At 42.6% G+C, this 18,851-nt stretch overlaps 1 protein-coding gene across 3 annotated transcripts; it reads right to left on the reverse strand.

Moving 5' to 3' along the window:
• Positions 1-1,084: 1,084 nt before the first annotated feature.
• On the reverse strand, positions 1,085-17,882 carry TMEM237 (transmembrane protein 237). 3 transcript variants are annotated; one of them, XM_079781704.1, is made up of 13 exons: positions 17,819-17,882; positions 16,763-16,913; positions 16,037-16,068; positions 14,494-14,550; positions 11,997-12,131; positions 10,624-10,741; positions 9,326-9,483; positions 7,277-7,400; positions 6,848-7,039; positions 5,950-6,023; positions 5,226-5,319; positions 4,274-4,395; positions 1,085-1,678 (listed from the first exon to the last, which is right to left on the reverse strand). In XM_079781704.1, exons 2-13 carry the CDS (start codon positions 16,837-16,839, stop codon positions 1,617-1,619), a joined length of 1,245 nt encoding a protein of 414 aa, XP_079637830.1. In that variant the 5' UTR covers positions 16,840-16,913; positions 17,819-17,882; the 3' UTR covers positions 1,085-1,616. The 3 variants fall into 3 exon arrangements, with proteins under 3 accessions (XP_079637830.1, XP_079637831.1, XP_079637829.1); XM_079781705.1 differs by lacking the exons at positions 16,763-16,913; positions 17,819-17,882 and adding an exon at positions 17,414-17,671; XM_079781703.1 differs by lacking the exon at positions 17,819-17,882 and having other exon boundaries at positions 16,763-17,115.
• Positions 17,883-18,851: the final 969 nt, after the last annotated feature.

The following is an 18,851-nucleotide window of genomic DNA, read 5'->3' on the forward strand; positions in this document are numbered from 1 at the left end:
GCGCCGGTCCTTCCCGGAGACACAGTGTCCACCTCCTCCCTGCCCGGTCCTTCCCGGAGACACAGTGTCCACCCTCCTCCCTGCGCCGGGCCTTCCCGGAGACACAGTGTCCATCTCCTCCTGCGCCGGTCCTTCCCGGAGACACAGTGTCCATCTCCTCCTGCGCCGGTCCTTCCCGGAGACACAGTGTCCACCTCCTCCTGCGCCGGTCCTTCCCGGAGACACAGTGTCCACCTCCTCCTGCGCCGGTCCTTCCCGGAGACACAGTGTCCACCTCCTCCCTGCGCCGGTCCTTCCCGTAGACACAGTGTCCACCCTCCTCCTGCGCCGGTCCTTCCCGGAGACACAGTGTCCACCTCCTCCTGCGCCGGCCCTTCCCGGAGACACAGTGTCCATCTCCTCCTGCGCCGGCCCTTCCCGGAGACACAGTGTGAAAAGGGGGAATCCCTTTTCAGCAACTCCAGCCTCACACACAGCAAACCACTCCCATTATGATGCCTACACCAAATCTAGACCTATTCCAGGAGCATCCATTTCTACCATCCATTGGTCAGTCCTCTTCTGTTCTACAGCATTCAGCTGTTTGCTAAGGAGGGCTGGCCCACTCGCTTTCTTGCTGTGCCCCAGAGGCTTTGAGACACCTTGCCCCACGGAGCCTTATTTCTGCCTTGAGCTCCAGGGTTTCACACCAGTTGAGGCCCCACTGGACACAGCTCTGAAGAGACCTGTTCCAGTGCAGGCCACCTCAGGAGTGGGATTTCGAGAGCCAAGGATCCCTCGAGAATAGATTCAGTGAATTTCTACTCATTCTTCTCGTCACGCAAAAACAGAGGCAGCGGAAAGGGTTCTGCAGAAGTCAATTGAGAGTTGGCTCAGCAAGCTCACTGGCCTCTGCTTTATTTCCCGGAGCGCCTGGCCTGCTCTGCTTCTCTTTTGCTACATCTTTTTTTTTTTTTTTTTTTGCTGCATTATTTTTTAAAGCTTCCTAAATGATTCTGATGTGCAACCAGCTCTGGGAACCACTGATAACGGTTTTAAAAAGAAATAAACTTTTTCAGTTATAAAACTTTTCAAACAAAAAAGATATATTTTCTTTTTATTAGCCATGAAGTAAAGCATCTTTCAAGCTAAATTACATTACATTATACTTATTACATGATACAGTCACTAAGTCACTTTAAAAAAAGACAAATTTCATATTTCAATGAACTCAGTAAGAAGATATCAAAAATAAATAATGAAGGCCTTTATTTCCCTTCTTTCCCATTCCCTAAATTTATGTTTAAACCTGATATAGCTTTTGTAACAGTAAAGTTACTCGTGCTCTTTAAGATAATGATTACAAATGCCACTAATTTGACAGAACAGGAAATAAGCACTTTCACCTACTTGTTTCTAGCTTATTACCTCCTTTGTCATTAAGATAATGATGTTTGGGTATAAACTGCAGGTACAATTTTAACAATTTCCATAATCTTGAGAATTTTTTCAGTATTACATAATCAAAAAAATCAATTCCAAATACACCTGTGCATATCTTATAAAAATACGTTTAAAAACAAGGACGGGAAGAATTCTAAGCACTGGGCCGGTATTCCTCTGAAGGTGAGCAGGCTTTAGGAAGAGGCGTTGATTCCTTTATCAGGATATTCTTCCACCTCAGAGGAGAACATCAACTCTGGGAGAGAAAGTGAACAGAACATACTCAAAATGGTTTCCCAGGACCTCAACAAGTGTTTCAGTTTAGTTATAAACAGTCCTTTCACGTATTGACATAAATATAAACAATAGAAAGCCCTCAAGTACAAGTAAGAATTCTTGATAGTGAAATCTGATTTAAAAGGTGAGCTAATGACAAGGGTACAAGTTTTGCATTTAAAAATTTCCAAAGGGTAAAAATTTCCAAGTTTTAAATATATTGCTAGCCCCTGAAAAATAAAACCTCTATAATGGAGATAATATAATAAAGCTCACCAGGAAATGTAAGTCACCTGGGGAATCCAGGATCATTAAACAGCTGAAATGTCTAATTCTGTAAGTGATCATGATAACCTAAAATGCAGGGGACAGATGTAGAGAAAGGACCTGGAAGTAATACGAGGTGCTTGCCGGGATATCTTAAATGTGCTATCCCATTTAGTTACCATAGTGACCCTGTAAGTGAGGTGTTAGCATCCCTACTTTACAGTGATTTTTTTTATCCACATGGAAAAAATATTATATAATTCACATGGCCCTAAGAGAGAGCAGGATTCTGAAAATATTTAGTAACACACACTTTGTTATTTAGTCTGAATACTGCACAAGCTTGCTAGATGTAACTTCAATCCCAACTACAGTGTAGAAAGATATTAGTTGACATTTCTACACTTAAACTATTACTTAGCATATACTAAGTAATGCTTAGTATATGCTAAGTATGTGTAGTTTATTAAAATAACAAGAAATATTTAAAAAAGAAAACCTTAGGAACCGAATACAGTCTTCTGATATAAGTATTATATGAAAAAAAATCTTTTTTTTCTTCAGATTACTTTATTTGAATTATAACATCTAGTAAAAATGAGTGAGGTTTTTTCCATCACCATTTACCCCCTCCCCCCATATCCTCTTCCACTTCTTCCCTTCTACCACCTGTGCCCCTGAGTTTTTTCTCTTTTTTCTTTTTTGCTCAATCCCTCCACCACCACTCCCCAACCCCCACCCGCACCAGAGCTGTCTGCCTGCTCTCTATCTATGAGTCTGTCTTGATTTTGCTTATTAAGTCAGTCTGTTCATTAAATTCCACAAATGAGTGAAATCATATGGTACTTGTCTTTCTCTGACTGGGTTATTTCCCTTAGCATAATGCTCTCCAGGTCCATGTGTTTTATAGGGTAAATTTTTCTTCCTTTTTATGGCTAATTAGTGTTCCATTGTGTAAATGTACCATAGCTGTTTTTATCCACCCATCTACTGATTTAAAAACTATACTGAGTGAAAGAAAATAGCAAAATATATAAACCCTTAGAACAGTGGTCGGCAAACTGTGGCTCGCGAGCCACATGAGGCTCTTTGGCCCCTTGAGTGTTTAGCAAAGGCCAGCTTAGGAGTACCCTAATTAAGTTAATAACAATGTACCTACCTATATAGTTTAAGTTTAAAAAAACTGGCTCTCAAAAGAAATTTCAATCGTTGTACTGTTGATATGTGGCTCTGTTAACTAATGAGTTTGCCGACCACTGCCTTAGAAGATTTTTAAAAAATACTTTACATATATCAAAAGAAATAAAGCAACAGGATATTTACTGAAGCCACATAAGAATGACGATACAAAAAGGCACATTCATCAATGAAAATACACAAGATTACATTTTTTTTGTCTTAGTTTTTACAAATGGAAATGTTGGGAAGGTTCTCAATTCTAACACTTCTGAGACAGTTTGTAATTAGTTGATCAAATTGCAGCTAAATGCTCAGGATGTTCAACAATCAAGAACGTAATAATAACCAAAGTCCAGAAAATATCACAGAGGTTCAAGGGTGAAATTGTGGAACGTCTGCCAATGAAATACACCTTACACTACAAACACCTAAGTGAGTGCTGAAGGACCAGCAGTTTGCCAATATGCCTCCTCTCCTCCAGGGGTCCCAAAGGGTCTGAGAACTAGAGACGAGTAAATCTCGCTTCCCACGGGGCACACTAAAGGTCAGGTTACTCAACACTTTATTAGACAATGAAAGGTTAAGAATTTGTTCAACGTAGAGGAAGAGGTAAGAATAATTCACTTTAATTTGCATCTGACAGAGGCTGCATAGATGAAGCGTGATTTATTTCCTATTTAAGAGATATTTTGACCTTGTACAGTGTATGACTGTCTGACCACTGTGCTGTATGCCTGCAACTAATACAAAATAATACTGAAGTAATATTAATAAAATAATATTAATAAAACTGTAATAAAAATAAAATAGATACTTTGATTGTAAGGAGAGTAGGAGAAATGAAGAGCAGAGACTTTCTATAAAACACTTGAAGGGTTAAAAACCCCAAAAACCTCCTAAATGTGCACCAGGGCACAGAGGGCCTCATTCAGCACTTCCAGACCCCAGCTCCCTAGACGCTCCTCTCTGCTTCTCTTAGTATTGTTCCACCACTTTATTTCACTTTTCTTATGTTATGTTACTTTAAATATCTTTGTTATCACAGTTATCATAAGCTATAGCCAAAAAAGATTTCTAAAATCATTATAGAAGATTCCATGATATGCTTGTACTATTTGTTCTTTAATACCTTCACTCAGATCCATGCCAGGCCTATAAGACAGGAGAAGCCAGGACAGTCCAACCAGAATGGCCACCACCAGATTCACCAGGATCCACGGCTGGAGAACCTGTTTCTCATTTCCTGCCGCCCTAAAGATACAGAAATACTCATTATGGATGTCTTCATTTTTGGTCATATATCTAAATACATCTATTTTATTCCTCATCTACAGGAATAGCAAGGAAAGAGTGAAATAAAATGTGATACCCTATAAAATACAACCATATATATAGATCTCATAAATATGTATCATGAAAACAAAGGTACAAAGGTTATTGACTTCTAAACACACCTGCTTTGTACAGTGATAGAGATGGAAATTCAGTGTTGCCAACATTTTTTCTAAGTTTCCCTTCCAGCTACTGTGGTGCTACTTACTCTTCATGAGATATCTTTCCTTTCTCGCTTTACCTCATGCCTCTAGCCACTCTCTCAAGAAAGACCCCCCACTCTAAGTTTTGTGAACTAAAATCTCTGTTGTCCTGTTAGCTCCAGGGTTGGCCACTGGCCCGAGGAGGGTGGTGCGCCCTAGTCTGCTCTATCTCCCCATTGCTTGGTTTTCCGACTCGATCCCCGCTCTCCCTCCCATCACTATTCTGACGTATTAGGCTCCAGATTGGGGGTGAGGGTGCCAGGCTCTTCCAGTTCATCATGTAATGACGTATTTTAAAACCATAACTTAAGAGATTTAAAACAGATTGTAAAAAGAGGACATTTCATTGAAAATGCAGGTGTTTATAACAATAGTTATCCATTAAAAAATTTAATAGGCATTTTCTTGCCACAATTTTGAAGACAAAAACAGGGCCTTTATTAATAGATAAAAACACGGAAAAGAGTGGAAGGATTAGAATAGTGCCATTACTCCCATTGTCGCTGTTATTACCATCAACAATTGCTAATGCCCTTTGAACCTTACCAGAGGCTACCATTAACAGAAGAAGGTGTGTAAAGGTGGATCCTGTCACTTGTCATTTGCTGACTCAGAGATAGTGTAAGAGCAGCGAAGTACACTGGGAAAAAGATAAATGAAATTTGTATTTTTAACAGTCAAGTTTATTTTTAATTTATAGATTACTTTAAGGTCAAAGTAATCTGTACTTTAGGGAATGACAATATAAAAGAAATTCATTTGATCAATTTCAATAGGCTGGATTATTTTTCACGAACACAGGTACTTTTTCAATGCTATTTCATCTTTAGAAATAACTAGAACCTGGGAGATCTTTTAATCAGTTAAATAAGTGACTCAAGGTCCTAAAACTAGTTTCGTTAGTATTTTCATAACAGAACAAAATGTATTCCAAATTATCCAAAGATAAAAAATATCATTTGTTACTGAAATGCTATGCCAGCTCAATCTGTTTAATGTCAAGTAGAAATACAAAAGCTAGATATCACTTAATAAGAACAAATTAAACTCTTAAAAGTTACTAAGCTCAACTTCTATTGAAAAATAGTGTTACCAAAATTATGGTTACCATGTGTTTTTTTAATTACAAATTCTACTGAACAACTATAAGTAATGCTTATAGGTAGCAATAATATAACATCTTTCAAAAAATAAAATTAAACTTTTCCTTGTTCAAATTTACAATGTCACTCAAGCATCACACAGTTATCAAATTAAACTATTTACTCACAGAAAGATGCAAAAGCTGTTGGATCCAGGGCAAGAAAATTTCGGATTGCTACTGATGTTTTGGCAAAGTCAATCCTAGAAAATACAAAGGTCTCTTGTCACAGTGCAACCATAACCTTCTTACAAAACGTGACTAGCGTTTTTCCCTCTCTGTTCCAATGCTGCCACATTTATTGTCTCTTATTAAGCCTTAAGTAGCCACAGCTTATTTGGAAAGAGGGTCTTTGCAGCCATGATCAAGTTAAGATGAGGCCATTAGAATGGATCGTAATCCAATGTGACTGGTGACCTTAAAAGAAGAGACACAGGCACAGAGACTCCCAGAAAGACTGCCATGTGACAACAGAGGCAGAGACTGCAGTGCTGAGTCCACAAGCCACGGAGTCCCAGGATGGCCACAACACCGGAAGCTAGGAGAGGCATGGAACAGGCTCTCATGGAGCCCTCCAAAATGAGCCAACCTTGCTGACACCTTGAGTTCAGACTCCTAGCTTCCAGAACTGTGAGAGAATCAATTCCTGTTCTTTTAAGCCACCCAGCTTGCTGTACTTTGCTATAGTAACCCCAGTAAACTGATAAAATATCCAGACTCTCTTCTATATCTGATTAAAAGTATTTGGAAGATTATATTTGGGACTTTTTTGAACTGATTATATTTGAAAGAAGTTTTAGACTTAGAGTGATGCTGAAATGAGTTAAGACTTTTGGGTGTTGTTTCTCCCCACCCGCCCCTTCCCCGCCACAGTATTCCCACCTCCAACTCCCTCCCACAAATAACAAAAACAGACTGGCCTAAAAAAGTCAAAACAATTCTACTGTGAAAACTGTCAGTGACACATTTCACTCAACATTTCCCCCTGAAGAAAAGTTAGAAGGATCTATAGTCACAACAGTCTTACCTGTCAAAAGCTGAAACTGTACTTAGAGCCAAAAGCAAGTAGAGAAGACTCTGGAATGGATATGCTAACGTCTTGTATTGTTGCAGAAGGTTCGAGAGGTTAGAAAGCTGATCTCCTGCTAGAACATATATCACAACAATATTCCACACAGCACAGCCAGCCAAGAAGCCATGAGAAAACAGACCCACCATCCTGAATGGAAAAGGGTTTAATTATTGCACATGAATTACTAAAGTGAAAGGCTAACGTATTTTTAAAACCTACTCATATATAAGAACAAAATTCAACATTTCATAAAAAGTAAAATCAAGCATTTTCTTACTTAACAGTGTTGAACAATCGACACTTTAAAAAAAAAAGAACAATCGACACTTAAAAAAAAAAATTATAGAATATTTGTTTTAAGAAAAGTCCAACAAAGGCAGCCACCTGAAAGCCCGGTGCACGGAAAGGGCGACGTCCCTGGTTGTCCAGGAGGGCTTCGTGTCCATCGACACGTCTACGTTCTCCGTGGTCTTCATCAACTCTGAACGGTCGGTGGCCTGGAATCGCCCTAAGAACACATTACACAATTATCCACCAACAAGAGAGAACCTGCCGGTCTTTTTAAAAATTATTCCACCCTGAAGAACACTTAGAAGGAGTGTGTCCAGGTGCTTCCTTCTCAAACCAAAATAGATGTTGAAGTAACAGTTTGGGAAATCGACTATCCTATCCTATCTAATAAAGATGGAATATGCAAATTGACTGTAACTCCGTGACAAATATGGTAGCGCCCACAGCCAAGAAGGAGGGAATATGCAAATTGATGTAACAAGGTGAGAGGCGGAAGGCGGCTCTGGCCGGAGCGAAGGCGGTGCCAGCAGCCAGGGGAAGGAAGGCCGGTTCTTGCACGAATCTTTGTGCATCGGGCCTCTAGTATTTAATAAAATACAATAATGAGCTTCCAACTAAGAAAAAAGTCTAGAAACCTTTAAGATGACAACGTCTAATATATTCTAATTTAGAGATTTTAGAAGTACTAACGTTTAAATGTCAACAGTATAAAGGTACGCCAATATTTGAAAACCCTTTACGTTTCTTAGGAAAATACCCCAGTGTATGTAGCATGGCACATGCTCTGTGATGAGAGAAAAGAAATGGATTGTTTCATAAACTTCTAAGAAGATTCCTGTGCAAGTATCGGTTCAGGTGTCAGCCTGCAACACTGTGTGAGCAAGCAGAGCTTTACCCCTTTACTGTTGACGAGGAGGCCCCTTCTCATGTCTATCAATCACAATGGACTTCAGGCAGCAGGGAAGGTTCCAGCTTAGTCTTGCTCGCCAAACCTGGCTGCCAGGTACTTTGGAGAACAAAAGTCAGGGGTTTATCACCTAATTTGCCCTAAGAAAAGACACCTTTTGGACAGAAACTAGTATTTTTTACAGTCAGTTACTCAATTAGGGAAGTTTCTGTGCTAAGGGAAGCAAGAATAAAAACGGAGTGATACTGCTTGACAATAGCCTGAAGTGCATTAAATAGCCACAGGTCTACCAGTAAAAGCACTTGACTAGAAATCATGAGACTCGGAGTCCCAGTTCTGTACTAACCAACTGTGAGACCCTGGATAAATCAGTCTCTCTAGATCACAGGTTTCTTGCTGGCAAAGATCCCTTAGATAGGATATTACACAACCACAATTTAAACAACTTAATTGTTTAAAACCTAAATTGTAAATTTTAAGGGCTAATCTTTATGTTCCAGACGAGTTCTTAGGCAGCATATTGGCAGCATATCCATGGGAGGAGCATATGGTCATGACCCTGCTTTTGATAAGTTTTTCTTAAAACACTACAAATGCAGTCTTGTAACCAGTTCATCAGAACTATTTCCAAACGAATATACAGTTATAATATAGTATTTCTTATGTAATATGGTAATACCATCATGTATGTTCTCTCATTTATTCTTCATTAAAGAATTTATATCATTACCTGCCCTACCACCAATACCATTACCAATTGCAAAAAACTGGTGAAGTACAACAAAGAATAAAGAAATGGGTGGAGGTTAAGGGGAGATTTTTAAAGTCACCCAAAATCTCATAACCTAGAAACAACTAGGTATATTTCCTTCTAGTTTTTTGTCCTGTGCATGCTATAGTTGAGATCAAACTATCTGTGTACGTACGTTTATTTTTCATTCGAATTTTTCCATGAAATGTAAAATTCTCCCTAAAAACTATTTTTAATGATGCAGATTTTATTGCATAGATAAAGCATACCTTACTGAAATCACTTCCCTGCCCTTTTATATTTCGGTTATTTCCAGTTTTTTGCTCTTGTGAATAACAGTGTGGTGATTAGCTTGGTGTATACATTTTTGACCATGTTTTTGCTTATTGCCTTAATTCAGATGTCCAGAAGTATAATTCTTAGATCATAGGATAGCCTTACATACTCTTAAAGAGCTCATATTCCAAAACAAGGAACTACTTACGGCTTTTTTCCACAAACACTTTGTCTACAGGCTGGCTAATGCCAGTGGGCGCAGTGAATACAGACTGTTGTTCTGGACTCCTTTGCTCGTCAGTAATTATGTCTTCATCTTCCACGCCGAGCTCATTGGCATACTGCAGTTCTGCTGGCCGGGCCTTCCTGGAGTCAGGGAGAAAGGAAGAAAACGGGTGCTTACTGAATTTTTACAGACCCACACAAGGACGTACCTGTGAGTAGAATGAAAAGAGCCCTGGACTTTGAGCAGAGAAATTTGGATTTTACTCAAACAGATCAGTTATTAACTGCTATGTAGGCCTCAGTTTTATCCTCTGGACAATGCAGTGGCTGAATTAGATTGTAAGGTTCTTTCCAGACTTAAAATTATATCATTTTATATAGACACTCAAGGCCCAAGCACGAAATTTGTGCGTGAGTACGGTCCCTAGGCCTGGCCTGCGATCAGGGCCATCTTCCCCAGCTGCCCGCAGCTGGCCCCGCCCCCGCCACCACCCACCCCCGGTTCCCCATTCACCATCAGGTGCCTGATGGTGCCTGATGGCTGGGGGGGGGGGGGGGGGGGGGGGCGGGGAAGAACCAAGAAGTTGGCTGTTCCTGCCCGCTCACCAGCACCGCCCCCGCCGAGGGTGGCCATCAGGCGATTGGAGCCTGCCGGCCGGGGAAAGGGACCAAGAGGTGGTCAGTGCGCCTCATAGTGACTGGTCCAGCGGTTGTTCTGGTCATTCTGCCGTTAGGGTCAATTTGTATATTACCCTTTAATTATATAGGATTGACTGCTATTTACATGGTCCTGTCTAAATACAAATAATAGTGTTATATAACTTCAGGGTACTTCTTTAAAGTATGTCATTCTATTTTATCTAACACTGAATCCTGTGCTAAATTACACATTATTATTTATTGCTGAAGTAATGATAATTTAAATTTTGATAAAATGAGAAAATGAATTACAATAGCCTATTTTATTAATATTACCTTTCATTTTTAATATCTTGAATATGTAATTTTTTGCCACTTATATAAAATCTTCTACTTGTGTTTCTTTTTTTTAGAGAGACAGCTCCTAAGAATTTTTATTCAAGTACAACATTTTACTTTTCTCAGTGGTCTACACTTTTCAAATTTGTCATTAGATTGGTTTAACTAATATATTTGTAATACTACTTATCCTAGAGATATACTAGTATTTATCAAACTTCATCAGAAGCTATCATTTGGAAGTTCCAAATTAAGCATCAGAGTGTCCCTGAAGAATATTTAGAAGAACAAATAAATTCTTACTTTGTCTTCCTTCGAGGTTTTTTAATAACGGGCTCCTCGGCTGGCTCCACATCGATACCATTTTCATTCCGTAATAAAGATGGACTAGATGTCTTTTGGGTGAAAGCAGTCTCCAATTCTGGAAAAAAAAAAAAAAAAAGATTAAATTTTTAAATTACTATAATGTAAAAAGAAAAGTAATGTACAAGACTTTTGTAATATAAGGGAAACTTAAAATTTTTAATTGGGCAACACTGTTTTGCATTTGATTTAAAAAATTTTATACCTCCAAACACAACAAAATATTTGACATTGCAATGCCAAAAATATGGGGGAAATGATGTAACCCAACAGCGACACACACAGAAGAATGTGAAGACAGGCACAGAATGACATTATGCTGTCATAAGCCAAGGACTAAGAGCCACCAGAAGCTAGAAGAGTCAAAGATGGGTTCTTTCCTAGAGCCTGCGGAGGGGGCGTGGCCCTGCGCACACCTCGCTCCTGAGCTTCAAGCCTCCAGATCTGTCTGAGACTAAATTTCTGTTGCTTTAAGTCACTCAGTTTGTGGCAATCTGTTAAGACAGTCCTAAAAATTAATACAACGTATTTTACAAAATGGGATCCTCTGATACATCCTATTTTACAACCTTTGTTTTTGACTCAACAATATATTACTGGTGGTTTTCCACAGCACAATATCACCAAAACAATCCTGTTAATGAGTACTTGGTTTCTATCAAATGGATAACATGTTTTATTTGGGTATTATCACATTGTTAAATGTTTGATATTACCAGTTTCTGCTCTTATAAATAATATTGCAGTTAACCTCCTTTAATTACTGTAGCTGTTGTAGTTACTTCTACTCCTATACGTTTGAACAGGTTATACCATTTTATCCTATCAGCAGCGTATGGGTGTACCCTTTTCTCATCAACACTTTTGTATTTTATAAATTTTTAAAAGCATTGCCAATTCGATAGGCAAAATAAATTATATAGTCTTGTCTACCTTGTGAACAGTCCCTGAGACACAGCAAAACTCAATAAATGTTAGCTGTTGCTTTACTATATTATTGTCAATAGAGAATCTATCCTTTCCCAACTACTCTTAAATATCTGCTTCATCATATACTAAATTCTTCTACACATCAAAATCTGAACTTTTTTTAGTCCTGAATTTGTACCACTTCCCTCATAATCTACACACATAGAATCAAAAGACCCTCTAAAGTGTTCTTGACTTAACCCATTAGAGCAACTCTAGTGATACAAAATTTAAGCAAGCAAGAAAAATGAAGGGATATGGGTGGGGGGTGGGAGAGGAATGGGAACATTCAGGTTTTTACTCATACACCCAAAATCACAACCTAGCCGGTTGCTTTTACATACCAAGAGGTACCCTTGTCTTCTGCCTTCTTTGAACAGGAGCTTCTGGATGCTCTGTGAGTTCTGTAGTTGGTGGCTCGCTGCTCTCAGGTGGCCTGTGAAGAGCAGTCTGAACAAGACCTTCCAGAGAAGCACTTGCTACAGAAATAGAGTAAAAAAATGGGATAACTTGAACAGAGACCACTGAGTCATAAAAAGATGGGAAAAGAGGGAACTGGAATGTTTCCTATGTAATAACTCCTTCTCCTACAGAACCAATCTTGATTTCCTTTCTCTTCACTTGTAACTTCGAATTTTAAGTTGAGAAAAGAAATACAGGAAGGAACAAAGAAGAATGAAAAAGAAAAAGGGGGGGGGGCTATTAGGAAGAAGAACAAAAAGGAGAGGAGAATTTGCTTCAGAATTTCCATTTTCACAACAAGGTAAAAACACAATGGAAGCTGTTGCCCAGAGAACTCTCTCATTTGTCTTATGCCTTAAGAATTTCCGGCTTCTATATAGTTTAGTACTTCACTAGTAAATTAACACATGATAACATCACCTTGGATAAATGGAGTTAACAGAAAATTTATAAATCTTTTTATTGGGCCATTCGTTTCAATCTCTCCCGTCAGCAAGTCTTTGAACAGATTCTGACACATTTCAGCATATTTGAATTTTACTTGACTACATTCCTGTGTCCATCTTCTTCACAAAAAGAACAAATATGTATGTATTAATAAACAAATAAAAATATGCTTAACCTCACTAGTATCCAGATAAATAAAAAACTAAAATAAGCACTTTTTTCCCACTAGATTGACCAAAAAAAAAAAATTTAAAGACTGATATTGTCCAATGTTGTCAAGGATTTAGCAAATGTGGTGATGTAAGAACTAAAGCTTCTTTAAAGGCAATTTAGCAGAATCTTATCCTATTACTAACACACACAGGTCCTTTGTCTAGCAAAGTCAGTGCTAGCAATCCATCCTCCAGAAGTAGCTCTTCTCCCCCGCCACCCAGCATTTCAGAATTGCAAAACTGTGGAAGTGAAAAATCTGAAATAACCTAACTGAACAGTTTTAATAAAAGCCTAGCAATGCATCCCCTTTTGTCTAGAGCACCGAACCTTCGTTTTCCCTTTTGTACCAGGAAGCGCTGGTAGCCATCCCTCTGCTCCAACTGCCTTTACTCCTTCCTCCACTTGCTACCTTCCTAAGCCCAGATGTACGTGTCTGTACTGAACTGTGAGTGAATCTTTAGAGCCTGGCATTTCAGCATCTTTGTGAATCCAAGTCTCTTTGAACCTCTTTTCTTTCCTTGTCTGTGTCTACATGTCTTTTTCTCTTTCTCTGCGTCCATCTCCATTTCTTTCTTTCTCTCCATCTGTCCCTCCATCTGTTAGACAATCGATGCTAGGCCAAAACAAGTCGCTGACCGAGCGAAAGGTATGACCAGCTGTGAGCTTGAAGCAGCTCATCCGGCAGGGGTGGACAGGACTGGAGCGAGAGAAAGCTAGCAGCACAATGCCGGGGGCTAATCTGATAGCTCGAAGAGGAAAGGGGCTAAGCGGCCTACAGTGGTGACAGTGGAAATGAAAGGGAAAAGGGACACAGCGATGTCACAGAAGCAAGCAACTGGGGTGAAGGGACCAGTTAGCAGGGCCACTGAGGCTTCCAGCCTGAGTGACTGCCTGGGAGAGTGGGGGTTCCAGTAACAGAAATCTGTGAGAAGCAAAAACTGATTTATTGTTGAAGGTGATGAATTCTGGATGTGCGAGGCTGAGTTACTGGCGGAGCATCCAGGATTAACGAAAAAAGGGGTTCCTAGAACTTGCTCATTATCGGGGCTTTAATGCCTGCCTTCAGACTCATGCTCTAACATAGATATTCTTGGGCTAAAATGAGAGATCCAAGCCCTAGCTGCTTTGGCTCAGTGGATACAGCATCGGCCTGTGGACTGAAAGGTCCCGGGTTTGATTCCAGTCGAGGGCACATGCCCGGGTTATGGGCTCAATCCCCAGTTGGGGGTGTGCAGGAGGCAGCCAATCAATGATTCTCTCTCATCATTTATGTTTCTATCTCTCTCCCCCTCTCCCTTCCTCTCTGAAATCAATAAATATATATTTTTAAAAATATATTTAAAATGAGAGATCCAAGAACCCTGTGTCTCTAAATCCAGTAACCTGTTCAAGAGTCTGGAACCAATTACAGCTTAAGATAACTCATGTTGTCATGGGGATAAAAGACCCCCAAGAGTCCAGGAATGTAGTGGAAGGAAGAGTGTTGGTGGCACAACCCTTTATTTTATGAATCCTTCTGGGCACCCTTCGGGCTGCGCACTGCCTGTCCCTCGCTGCCACCAGGAGTCCCACTGCTTCAGGGTGACCGTGGTTCTGTCCTCCCTCCACACAGCAGTGACTTGGCACTGCTGGGACCTTGTCTCCCCCTGGTCTGATGTTCCTCATGTCTGAGGGCCTGGAAAAACCTGTGGTTCCACACCACAGAGAGCAACGTCTTACCTAGCACGGCTTTTGTTCTCGGCTTCTTTTTCTTGGGATGACTAAGTGGAACATCATCTATAAAACAAAAAGGACAGGAAAGGCTGCCGAAAATTCTAGGCAGGGGACAGTGTTTTCAAAAGGGAACGTTTAATAGGGAAGACCTTTCCCTCTCTTCTTTGGGTCCAGCCAACACCTACACGTGAAGGGAAAGAAGGTAAGAAGTTGACAAAGTCAAAGAGAGCCCACGGTGCGGTACTAAGAGCTCACTGCTAGTCAGTAATGGCAGAAACAGTGACACAGAAAGTGTGCTCACCGCATAGTCATGTGATCCCCAACTTGGGCCTACGATTGGTTCTGGTCCATAGGCTATGAGAGAAGTGATCTGTGTCATCTGGAGGCCAGAACACGGAAAGAGCCAGTGAGAAGCCCTCCAGCTCTCTCCTCCCTTGACACCTGAGGAGACCTCATGGTGAGATGGCAAAGCCACAGGACGGAAGTGGACTGAATCACTGCCTCGTTAGTGAAGAGGCAAATGCCCTGATTCGTTGCCACAACAGACCTTGCATTAACCAGATATAACCTTATCTGATACTAAGTCACTGAGATTTTGGGGTTGTGCAGCATAACCCAGTCCATCCTGACTAAATGAGGCACAGTAAGATGCAGTCCCTAATACAGAACGATAACTAGCCAGGAGTTTTGATCCGGGTGACTCCATACAGGAATGAATGCTTTTATATTTGTAAGGTCAAATATCAACCATATTACTAGTGTTATTTATCAACCATCATTTAAAAATGGCAGCCATAGATTATTATGATAAAGATATTGTATTATTATAAATTATACCACCCAGATTCCATTTTAAGAGAAACATTAATAAATTAAACTTCTGAATATTTAATACCATATTTAGAAAATTTTACACTAACAGTGAACTCACCTTGAATAGCACTTTACATGACACCGACCAAATTTAATCAGGACAAAGACAAAAAAAGAAAGTCTATTAATTAGAAATCTATAACACTCTCAACCTGAAAACCGACTTAATTACAAATTTAAAATAAAATTAGTTTTCACACAAAGTTTGCTCATTTACAAACTAGCTTATTTACAAATAACAAGCCAGTAAACCTGCTAATAAAATAACCCCAACATTTTCTGAATCTACATATACATACTCCCTTCTATCTATTTATAAAGTGGATTAAACAGATTAAGAACTCTTATTCGGTCACTGATTAAAATCAGCTTAAACTCTGAGGAAACTATTCTAGCAAACAAAAGGCGGCCAGGATTCTACTAAACAAGACCCTAAAACATTCAGAATAGATCCATTATCCTCCCAGGTTCACAGTCAGGCTTTGAAACAGAACACTTAATTGTAACTGTTATCCTGATGATTCGGGATTGTTCACCTTTAAACTGTTAAGAAGCCTTTTCTTAAAAATATCAAGAAACCTTTTCTGAATTATGATGGGTTTGCAACGGTGGTCAATTTTTCACTTTGTTCATTTTGCACGCTTAGAACCCCGTCATAAAATCACTGTACGTTTACCTGGGCACCGGTGGAAGCGCTCGTGGAGGACGCTATGGGAAAAGAAGAAAATTACTTGTCAGTAAAAGCCTAGGGCAACTTTACTTCCCACATTTCAAATCTTCTGATGACTGTTCACCAGTGAAAGCCAGGCGGTTCTGATGAGAACCCAATGGGCAATATTTAAATTTCATATAAAATGCCTTCCTTTCTATGTACCTCTTTATCTACGGCCAGGCCCTGTTCTAAGCACTAAGAATGCATTTATGAACAAGAGGAGATCCTGCTTTCACGGAACTTGACATTCAGATAGATATCCCTCAGATACCTGAGCGGAGACTGACTGAGAAAGGAGCCTGCGTTTTCGACAAAGGGAAGCAAACACAAAAGCCCTGGGGGAGGTGGGCTGGGAGGGCCCCAGGTCAAAGGCCAGGAAGGCTGCAGCAGTGACCACGGAGAGGTGGGCAGAGGCCAGACTAATCAGGCAGGGTCCTGAAGATGGAGGGAAGGAAGCTAGATTTTGCTTTCATTCATTAACAGGAAGCCGATGGAGGTTTCAGGCCACATAGTCACACACTTTTTCAAAAGATCCCTCTGAAGACAGGATGAAGGATGCATTTTGGGACAGAAAGAATGGAGGGGAACCCTTAGAAATGCTGCTTTCCATGAGTAAGAAGAGCTGTATTTGTAGTTCAGAGAGGTTATAGTTAAGAAGCACGCTGGGATCTTTCAAAATAAAATACTAACAGAAATTCCTGCAGCAGTTCCATGGGCCAAGTATCCCGCGCCGCTTGCAGAGAACATCGCTTCAAAGGGGTTAACATTCAGGCTGTGCAGCTTATTCCGCAGCCGCCCCTTTGAGCAACCCGCTCCTTTAAACTGTGTGTTGCTGTAAATGCTACCAGATGGAGGCAAGGCGGGCTGTCTTCCCACCGCCCAGGGCGCCGCATTCCCAGGGGAAGGCACCACAGCCGCGGGAAAGCGCTTTTGTCCTAAGGATGCTGCGCGGAGCGTGCCATCCAAAGGCCAGTTCACACAACTCCCCGCTTCGAAAGTCCCGCAAAAATGACATGTCGCCCATCCGAAACCCCAACGTGCAAGCCTCTCAAAGGCAGGACGGTTCAACTGCATGCAAAAACCCAGTAACTCACGGGTAACGGAGGCTGGCTGACCACCGGCTTCGTCCCCATTCTTCCTGAAGTCCCCGCGGCCGCCAGCTCCCCGCGGCCCCCCATCCCCCACCCCCACCCCTCTCCCGGCTCCGGGCGGCCGCGCGCAGGCGCAGTGCGTCCCAGCCCGCAGCCCCCTCCCCGCGGCGGCAGCGAGTGGGGGAGACGCCGGGACTCGGCCTGGCCGCGCCGGCACCCCCGCTGGAGGGGGCGTCGAGGGGTGGCTGACCTGCCCCGGGGGAGACGCCAGCGGGCGTGGGGTGCCATCACGGTCCCCCCAGGGGTCCCAGTGATTTGTTTGTTGGAGAAACGGGGGAGATGCCCATGATGAACCGCCTCCACGGGCAAAACCCGGTCTCTTCCCCGGCGGCCACCCGCCCTCCGGAGGAGCCGGCATTCCCACCGCGGGCCGGGCCGGGCCGGGCCGACCGGGAAGTGAGGCGTCGTCAAGGCAACACGCTCGCTGGGCCCGGAAACCTCCCGCCGGCTCGGGTTCGGTCCCGGTCCCGGCTGGGAAAGGACTTCCCGCCCCGCCCGCCCCGCTCCGTCCCATCCCGCGGGCGCCCCTCCCGACCCGCAGCCGCAGGACACCCCCTCCCGGCCGCTGGCGAGGCCGGCGCCCCTCGCCGCTCACCGGGCGGCCCTCGGGCGGCAGCCCCGACTCGGCCCTCATGGCGCTCCCGGCGGGGCTCCCTCGGCGCAACCGCCGCGGCCCGAGCCTGGTCCCCGCGACGCCGCGGCCTCCGGACCCGCGGGAGGCGGGGGCTGCGGGCGGCCGTCTCCGCCCCGTTCCCGGCGTGCGCGCGGGTGAAGATTCAGGCCGTTGTCTGGTTTTCTCCGGCTGCTTACCCCCCATCCCGCAACTGAGTAAATCAAGTTTGGGAACCCTTTTCTCAAAGAAGGGTTGTCGTTAAAAAGGGCAATTTTCGCTTTGTTGGCTGGGATTTTTAGAAGACACTGTTCACTTTACATAACAAACTACAACTATGTGGAAGCAGGCCCGCTGTTGTGCAGTGAGGAGTGGGGAGGTGCTGGGTGTGGAGAGGGTGCAGAAGGCAGCCACGGGCTGGAAGAGCGACCGAGGCTCAGGCCTGGGGAAGAAAGAAAATCAAGACTTCTTGGAATAATGTTCCCTTCTTGTGGTTTTCCCAGATACTGGTCTCTAGGACTAAAATTCTGTCTACATAGAAGACTATGCCCTGACCGGTGTGGCTCAGTGGATAGAGCGTGGGCCTGCGGACTGAAGGGTCCCAGGTTCAATTCCAGTCGGGGGCATGTACCTGGGTTAGGGGAACATCCCCAGTGGGGGGGGGCGGTGCAGGAGGCAGCTGATCGATGTTTCTAACTCTCAATCCCTCTCCCTTCCTCTCTGTAAAAAATCAATAAAATATATTTAAAAAAAAGAAAAGAAAAGACTAAGCTGCTGTCTGACCATCTTCCCTGCCGGTAGGTATGATGGGCACCGACCACCAGGGGGCAGACGCTCTAAGCAGGAGCTGTCAAGCTGCGGTGACTTGGCAGCGGTGGTTCTCGGTTCTCAGGTGATGCACCCCAGAACCAGAGAGGAGGGAGCCCGATTCCCAATGGTTTACGTTGTTGCTGGGGCACTGTCAGCCCCCAATCTGGTTTACTGCCGCCCCGCCGGCCACCTTCTAATTAATTTCCTT

This window comes from Cnephaeus nilssonii (assembly GCF_951640355.1).
Source record: "Cnephaeus nilssonii genome assembly, chromosome: 10".
In the NCBI taxonomy this organism is placed as follows: domain Eukaryota; kingdom Metazoa; phylum Chordata; class Mammalia; order Chiroptera; family Vespertilionidae; genus Cnephaeus; species Cnephaeus nilssonii.

Coding starts and splice junctions, on each gene's coding strand:
- TMEM237 (XM_079781704.1), bottom strand. CDS start 16,839: ATGTTAACCCCTTTGAAGCGATGTTCTCTGCAAGCGGCGCGGGATACT. Junction 10,742..11,996: donor GAAGACAAGGGTACCTCTTG/GTATGTAAAAGC, acceptor TTTTTTTTCCAG/AATTGGAGACTGCTTTCACC. Junction 1,679..4,273: donor TGGCATGGATCTGAGTGAAG/GTATTAAAGAAC, acceptor TTTCTCTCCCAG/AGTTGATGTTCTCCTCTGAG.